The 8,348-nt window shown below is 44.2% G+C and overlaps 1 protein-coding gene across 2 annotated transcripts; it reads right to left on the reverse strand.

Annotated features, from left to right (window-relative positions):
• Positions 1–159: 159 nt before the first annotated feature.
• On the reverse strand, positions 160–3,734 carry LOC119288197 (glutaminyl-peptide cyclotransferase-like). 2 transcript variants are annotated; one of them, XM_037567824.1, is made up of 11 exons: positions 3,429–3,734; positions 3,281–3,337; positions 2,988–3,023; positions 2,814–2,878; positions 2,622–2,685; positions 1,964–2,081; positions 1,785–1,882; positions 1,003–1,073; positions 840–867; positions 667–721; positions 160–576 (listed from the first exon to the last, which is right to left on the reverse strand). In XM_037567824.1, the coding sequence occupies exons 1-11, from the start codon at positions 3,732–3,734 to the stop codon at positions 470–472; spliced, it is 1,005 nt and encodes a 334-aa protein (XP_037423721.1). In that variant the 3' UTR covers positions 160–469. The 2 variants fall into 2 exon arrangements, 1 of the variants encoding a protein (XP_037423721.1); XR_005141138.1 differs by having other exon boundaries at positions 500–576; positions 805–867; positions 3,429–3,695.
• Positions 3,735–8,348: the final 4,614 nt, after the last annotated feature.

Genomic DNA, 8,348 nt, shown 5'->3' on the forward strand with positions numbered 1-8,348 from the left:
ACAACCTTGGAGGTTGCCTCCCGCCAATTTTACTGCTCAAATAGATATAATATACTGTACTTGCAATATGCTGACAAAAAATACATATTTCGTTTAAATTTACTTGTCTTCTCTCCAAAAGCAACCAAGAAATCGTCTTTACAGGACACATGGAACTGATTTGGGCTGGCATGAATGAATTGTTGTTTTCGTATTAGATTTCTTCGCAGCAGAATCATCATCTTTACAAGAGACAGCCATCTTTTACATCAGGGGAAAATACATACATGATCATACACACAACTACACGGGCTCCAACATGAAACTGAGGAGCAGCTAGCTCCCGCCACGCCACTACCAAGTCACAGCAAAAAAATCTATCTTCCAACTGCCGATCGCCTCGAATCGACCAGGAGGCATAATACATGTACATATCCTTGCCGAGGCAAAAGAAAGAATCTTGCCTCGGCATCCTCGTCGACACTTGTCATCAATAAAAGCTTGCCCTTGGGCACAGCCTCTCCACAGACCCGTCCGGTGGCCCGTCGACCGGGCGCAGCTTGATCTCGTAGAGCTTCGGCCACAATTTCCCGGTCACTGTGAGCAGAGTCGAAGGGTTAGCTCAAGAAGAACATACAGGCTTCCATCTATAGGACGAGCGCGAAAAGAAAAGGAGAAAAAACTCACCAAACAGTCTGTTCTTTTCTTCGTCCCAAGCTATACCGTTTAGAACATCAATGGCCTGGAACATGGAACAGATTTTTAGTGTCATGCCACTTCTGATACTGGATTTGGATTAAGTTTTGTGTGTGCGTGTAGGAATACAATTACGCAATGAACCATCATCATAGACTGCTCACCGTGTTGCCAGAATTCCACAATTGCTGCCTGCGAAATTGTGAATCCAACACACCAGTTATTATTTCAAATACAGACACCATATAAATACAATTTTTTTATGAAGAAACTCAGTGGACAAGAAAATGGGAAGAGAACAGCAGTCATGTGCTACTCGGGACATACCTCAGCTCATGAAGAAAGATCCAGCTCGCCACTTGGCCATCTTCATAGGAAATTCTAGCTATGCAATCTGTCTACACATCATAGCTTCAAATACTGAGATTTGCACTTCAATATTCTAGCATATTTGTAGGCAGTTCAAATTGTATTGTTACAGCATATATGATAACACTTTACATGGAAAACACAGCTAAAACACAAATAACACAAGTTACCTAATACATGTGAAATATGAGCCTAATTCTGTTCTAGAACATAAAGATCTAGACCAGTTCACAGTACATCAGCAGCCTATTTAGGAGTATCAAGTGCAACAAAGGGAAACATATAGGATAAAACTTGGATACACCTCAATACAAATCAATTCACACCCCGTACTTAGTTTATTAAACTTAAACCTCATCCACATTTTGTCTAGACGAAGCTTTTATAAATAGCACCAGGGAGCAACATGACAGCACTAAGATATACTAATGAAAAATGTTCTGGTCCCTGAGATCTTGATCAATACTCCCTCCGTTCCAAAATATAAGGTGTACTATTTTTCAGAAAAGTCAAACTTCTCTATGTTTGACCAAATTTATAGAGCAAATATTTGAATAACTACAATACCAAATGAGTACCATTAGATTCATCATGAAACATAATTTCATATTTTTTTTATTTTTTTTATAGATGTTGAAATATTTCTCGATAAACTTGGTCAAACATACACCATATATTCTAGAACGGAGGGTGTATATTATAGCGTGAAAGCAATATATGTAGTGCGTAATAACTCTAACCTGCCAGACATTTGCCCATACTTCACCATTTATATACTCCAGTTCATTAATAAAGGAAACAGCATTGTCTTGATATTTCACTGTTACTGTCTTCGTCACTGTATCAACAGAGATGTCAAACAAAAGAAATGAAGTCTTAAAGCTAACAGAATATCAAACGTGTAAATAACTGAATATACCTTCAAGTGATTCTGGATCCAGCTGGTATAACTTTGAGGTGCCATCACTGCCAAATATAATTTTTCCATCGGTGGCAAGCCCCCACCCGTCAAGCATTTTATGGGTAAAACTCTCACGCTGCAGCAGAGAACACACTAACTTGTTACCTCGACATAAGCAAGAAACCACGGTAAGTGAAAAATGAATAATCTAAATACCAAATATTTGCTATATCAAATTATGATTAAATAGAGTTGAAGGCTATATATTAACAAATTCGCGCATCTGCTGGTCTGAGCTTGCAGGTGAAAATCAAACCCAACATGTAACAAAGTGTATCTACCCAACTTGCTGGCTTGTATTTAAGTACCATTTGTATAATTTGAACCTAGAAGACAGCTACACCATGCACCATGAGAACCTAATCAAGGTTAGTGTACGTACTAAACAAGCTTAAGAAATACTGTTGCACCTTTTATTTGGAAGTAAACTGGCCGAATAACTTGAAACATGACAAGTAAAATGCAAGGTGAATGATTGGAAACCCGTATTTCATAAGATCACCAGACAATAGATACTGGTATGTGGGGGTTGGGGATACTTTGCGGAGACTTTACAACAAAAACATCTGAATCATTTGTAAATGCACTAGAATAGAAACAGGGGCAGCAGCATTACTTTGCTGAAGTTATGCCGGTCGTATATGAATCCATCATTCTTCCGCCAAGTAACTTGAAACAATCTACAAAAGAGAATTTTATTTAAAACAAATGAAATGTGACTTAACAGGACCACAGAAGCAAACAGGGCCATCATATTCATATTCAAGAAAGCGATTTCTATCATCAGGTATAGTTGAGGTATATCTACCTGTCGCCGAGAAGTGTTAGGCCTTCTCCAAACATCCATCCATCCATTTGGTGCTGCTCTAAAACCTGAAAAATGACAAAGCAATAACTACCGATTTAGTGTAGGGTAGGATAACCATTGCTGCAGACATAAAACGCGCAATGTTATGTATGGAAAGCAAAGTAATTAACATACTTTCCCAGTTTGAAGATCAACCTTTCGGACCGACGACTGCTCAGAAACAAAATTAGAAGCATTTAGTTACAGCTTTAAATAACTGGTTCCAGAAAAGCAAGTGAATAAAACAAATGCAGCTTGCCTAGTCTGCTACTTGTTTCTTTCCACTACAGGTAATTAACTGTGAGAAGAAAACCAAGGAAGCATTCATTCCTCCGCATGCCTAGAACAATGACTCGAGTGAAGCACGGATTTTTGTTGCCAAGCTAAATTGGAGCAGCAGATTTTTGGTCCGCATTGACATTACCTACCTGGTGATAAAGGCCGGTGGACTCGAAGAGGGTGTCGTTCCCCCCGTACAGGAGGCCCTGCCAAGAAGAGACCACGCGATCTGAGAAATTTGTAGGGAGCGAATCAGATCAGATCAGATCAGGGAGGGAGCGGAGGGTGCGTGGGAACCTGGGTGAAGGCCGCGGGGTCGTGCGGGTACTCGCGGACCAGGTCGAAGGAGTAGAACCTGGCGGCGGCGGGCGCCGGGCGGCGGAGGAGCGCGGCGGGGAGGTAGGCCGGGCGCCAGACGGCGGCGGCCGCGGCGAGGAGGAGGAGCGTCGCGAGCGCGGCGCCCGCGGCCGCGACGGCCGTGCGGGGGAGGCGGCGCGAGGGCGGCGGGAAGGGGTTGGTGGAGGACACGGAGAGGGGGGATGGCGCCATGGGCGAGGCGCGGCGGCGGGGCGGCGCGGGCCTCCGTCGGGAGCCGGCGGTCATTTGGGTATGGTTGGTTGGTCAACCACTAATTTCTCACTTTAGATTTAGATTTGAGTTTTGTCTTCCTGATTTCTTAGCTGAGAATTTTGACTTTGGAATGGATGCCTACATTGAAATCTTTTTGTTTTTACGCACAACATCAAATATCATACATGATATTTCATATTTTATGAAATATGCCACGCGATTTGCGCTTCCCGCTAATGTTTGGTCCCTCAAGCCATGGCGCGTGAATATAAGAATGTGTAATGATTAATGATTATATCTGTATCTCTACTACTTAAAAAGAATGTAAGGTCGCTGAAGGTGCTCATAGGGGTAGGGTGTGCGTATGTGCGTTCACAGAGATGAGTGTATGTGCGTGTATACGAGCGCTTGCGTCTGTATGTGTTTAAAAAAGAAGAATGTAATGTTTCCATTTCACCCTTTTTTTCTGCCACCCCTTTTTCCAACCTTCCATGTAGTATATGTAGTATATGACTAGATAAGTGCTGGTGCGTTGCTACGGGGCATATATGTCGTGGAGTGCAGCGAGCAGTAGCAGGCTCGATGGAGAAGGGCGCGCGGGCAGAGGGGAGGCGGAGGCAAGCAGCAAGCAGCACCAGGCAGAATGGCGTGCAGGGAAGAGGTGGAGGCTCACCACCAGCATGCTCGCCAGGGTGTTCGTTGAGAAGCAGCCGACTACCAACAGGCTCGTTGGGTGGCACTGCAAATCCCACGTTGGCGTCGCAAGGGCTCCTCCCCCTCGTCCTAGCCATAGGAGGACGCGAGGGTAACAAGTTGGAGCTTGATTTGCGCAGGCGGATCTGGGGCACACATAAGAGCTCGCTCACTAATAGAAAACGGGCCATCAATCCTGGTTCTAGAGGACCTTTAGTCCCGGTTCAGCAACTGGGACTAAGCAATCGGGACTAAAGCCCCTCACTTTTAATCTCGGTGGTGTTACGAACTGGGACTAAAGGAGCTCCATGTGGCCGTGTGGGGCGCCCAGGCAGGAGGACCTATCGACCGGGACTAAAAGCCAGCCACGCGTCAGCAGCTAACAGGTGATGGGGTTTTTGTTTTTTTTAAAGAGGGGTTTAGGGGTTTCATATTGTGTTAGGAACTAGCACATCATTCTAGCACAATGTAGAACATAACTACCTAAGACCTCCTACTCTCTTGAAGGTAAAATAGCATAAAACAGGTAAACCCTTATTCTCCATTATGGATATAGATGAACCTGTCTTCCATTTGTGGGCTGCACTTGATGTTGCCCATAAGTAATTCTCTGTGATCTTTCAGAACTATTCTCCAATCTTTGATTGTGAGGATGTCATCGCTTCGATTAATCGTGTATACACTGTGGTGAATAGTAGGCCAACTTGTCTGTAAGCTAACAATCTTCATGTCACCTTTCATTTCCATAAGACTAGGTATACAGTATGCCGGGAGTTTCTGTTAAAGAACATCATAATAACATACTTAGCAGAATGTAGTTTAGCTTAAAAGAATCTATGCAAAAAATGCAATGATGACATAATAGGAAAAATGTTACCATGATATCTCGATGGATGTTACCGTAGTTCAACATCTTTAATCCATGAAACAAAATAATTTATCTCCTCGCAATTTAGCTCAGACCCTTAACTGTAGTAGGTTTTGTCTACTAGTTTCCGTACATTTCTTGAAGAATGGAAATAAGTTGTCAACTATTTTTATAAATACAATATAAATTACTTATTGAATATGTTTGAGAAACTCAGGTAAAATTGGAAGTGTATGAACACCGACCCAAATATCCATGTCATCTTCAGGATCATCACCCAGATCGAAGGTCACATACATACCCTCCTAAAAACCATATGCCTTGCATAGTGCTGCCCAATTCGAGCAACCAAAATGGAGTAGGTGTTGGAAATATGCCCTAGAGGCAATAATAAAATGGTTATTCTTATATTTCCTTGTTCATGATAATTGTCTGTTGTTCATGCTATAATTGTATTAACCGGAAACCGTAATATATGTGTGAATACATAGACCACAACGTGTCCCTAGTGAGCCTCTAGTTGACTAGCTCGTTGATCAATAGATGGTCATGCTTTCCTGACCATGGACATTGGATGTCATTGATAACGAGATCACATCATTAGGAGAATGATGTGATGGAGAAGACCCAATCCTAAACATAGCACAAGATCGTGTAGTTCGTTTGCCAAGAGCTTTTCTAATGTCAAGTATCATTTCCTTAGACCATGAGATTGTGCAACTCCCGGATACCGTAGGAATGCTTTGGGTGTACCAAACATCACAACGTAACTGGGTGGCTATAAAGATACACTACAGGTATCTCCGAAAGTGTCTGTTGAGTTGGCACGAATCGAGACTGGGATTTGTCACTCCGTATGACAGAGAGGTATCTCTGGGCCCACTCGGTAATGCATCATCATAATGAGCTCAATGTGACTAAGCAGTTAGTCACGGGATCATGCATTACGGAATGAGTAAAGAGACTTGCCGGTAATGTGATTGAACGAGGTATTAGGATACCGACGATCGAATCTCGGGCAAGTAACATTCCGATTGACAAAGGGAATTGTATACGGGATTGATTGAATCCCCGACATCGTGGTTCATCCGATGAGATCATCGTGGAAAATGTGGGAACCAACATGGTATCCAGATCCCGATGTTGGTTATTGGACCGAGAGATGTCTCGGTCATGTCTGCATGATTCCCGAACCCGTAGGGTCTACACACTTAAGGTTCGGTGACGCTAGAGTTGTTATGGGAAATAGTATATGGTTACCGAATGTTGTTCGGAGTCCCGGTTGAGATCCCGAATGACACGAGGAGTTCCGAAATGGTCCGGAGATAAAGATTTATATATGGGAAGTCCTTATTTGGTCGCCAGAAGTGTTCGGGGGTTTATTGGTATTGTACCGGGACCACCAAAAGGGTTCCAGGGATCCACCGGGAGGGTCCACCTGCCCCGAAGGGCCCTATGGGCTGAATATGAAGGGGAACCAGGCCCTAGGTGGGCTGGGTGCCAAACCCACCTAGGGACCATGCGCCTAGGGTTGAGGGGGGATCCTAAAGGGAGCGCCCCCCTTGGCTTGGAGGGAAAGCCTCCCCTGGCCGCCCCCCCCCCCTCTAGATCCATCTGGAGGGGGCCGGCCCCCTCTCCCTTGCCCATATAAATAGAGGGGAGGTGGGAGGGCTGCTTCACCCTTCCCCTGGCGCAGCCCTCTCCCTCCCCAACACCTCCTCCTTCGTAGTAGTGCTTGACAAAGCCCTACCGGAGAACTGCAAGCTCCACCACCACGCCGTCGTGCTGCCGGAGCTCTCCCTCAACTTATCCTCTCCCCTTGCTGGATCAAGAAGGAGGAGACGTCCCCGGGCTGTACGTGTATTGAACGGGAGGCGCTGTCCGTTTGGCGTTAGATCGAATCTTCCGCGATTTGAATCGCCGCGAGTACGACTCCATCATCCGCGTTCTAGTAACGCTTCCGCTTAGCGATCTTCAAACGTATGAAGATGCACATCCTCTCTCTCTCTCTCTCTCTCTCTCTCTCTCTCTCTCTCTCTCTTGTTGATAGAATCTCCTAGATTAATCTTGGTGATACGTAGAAAATTTTGAATTATTGCTACGTTCCCCAACAGTGGCATCATGAGCTAGGTCTATGCGTAGATTCTATGCACGAGTAGAACACAAGTAGTTGTGGGCGTTGGTTTGTTCAATTTTTTTACCGTTACTAGTCATATCTTGTTTCGGCAGTATTGTGGGATGAAGCGGCCCAGACCGACCTTACACGTACGCTTACGTGAGACAGGTTCCACCGACTGACATGCACTTTTTGCATAAGGTGGCTGGCGGGTGTCTGTCTGTCCCACTTTAGTCGGATCGGATTCAATGAAAAAGGTCCTTAAGAAGGGTAAATAACAACTGGCATATCACCGTTGTGGCTTTTGCGTAGGTAAGAAACGTTCTTGCTAGAAACCCATAGCAGCCACGTAAAACATGCAACAACAATTAGAGGACGTCTAACTTGTTTTTGCAGGGTATGCTATGTGATGTGATATGGCCAAAAGAATGTGATGAATGATATATGTGAAGTCTGAGATTGATCATGTTCTTGTAATAGGAATCACGACTTGCATGTCGATGAGTATGACAATCGACAGGAGCCATAGGAGTTGTCTTAATTTATTGTATGACCTGCGTGTCATTGAAAAATGCCATGTAATTACTTTACTTTATGGCTAACCGTTAGCCATAGTAGTAGAAGTAATACTTGGCGAGACAACTTCATGAAGATCACGATGATGGAGATCATGGTGTCATGCCGGTGACGAAGGTGATCATGTCGCGCCTCAAAGATGAAGATCAAAGGCAAAATGATATTGGCCATATCATGTCACTTTATGATTTGCATGTGATGTTTGTCATGTTTACATCTTATTTGCTTAGAACGACGGTAGCATAAATAAGATGATCCCTCACTAAAATTTCAAGAAAGTGTTCCCCCTAACTGTGCACCATTGCGAAAGTTCGTTGTTTTGAAGCACCACGTGATGATCGGGTGTGATAGATTTTAATGTTCGCATACAACGGGTGTAAGCCAGATTTACACA

Source organism: Triticum dicoccoides, chromosome 4A (assembly GCF_002162155.2).
Source record: "Triticum dicoccoides isolate Atlit2015 ecotype Zavitan chromosome 4A, WEW_v2.0, whole genome shotgun sequence".
Lineage (NCBI taxonomy): Eukaryota > Viridiplantae > Streptophyta > Magnoliopsida > Poales > Poaceae > Triticum > Triticum dicoccoides.

Excerpts from the sequence above, each read along its gene's own strand:
- LOC119288197 (XM_037567824.1), bottom strand. The coding sequence starts at position 3,734 with ATGACCGCCGGCTCCCGACGGAGGCCCGCGCCGCCCCGCCGCCGCGCC. Across the intron at positions 2,879-2,987 it reads TTGATCTTCAAACTGGGAAA|GTTTTAGAGCAGCACCAAAT; the intron begins GTATGTTAATTA and ends GTCATTTTTCAG. Across the intron at positions 2,082-2,621 it reads ACCGGCATAACTTCAGCAAA|CGTGAGAGTTTTACCCATAA; the intron begins GTAATGCTGCTG and ends TCTCTGCTGCAG.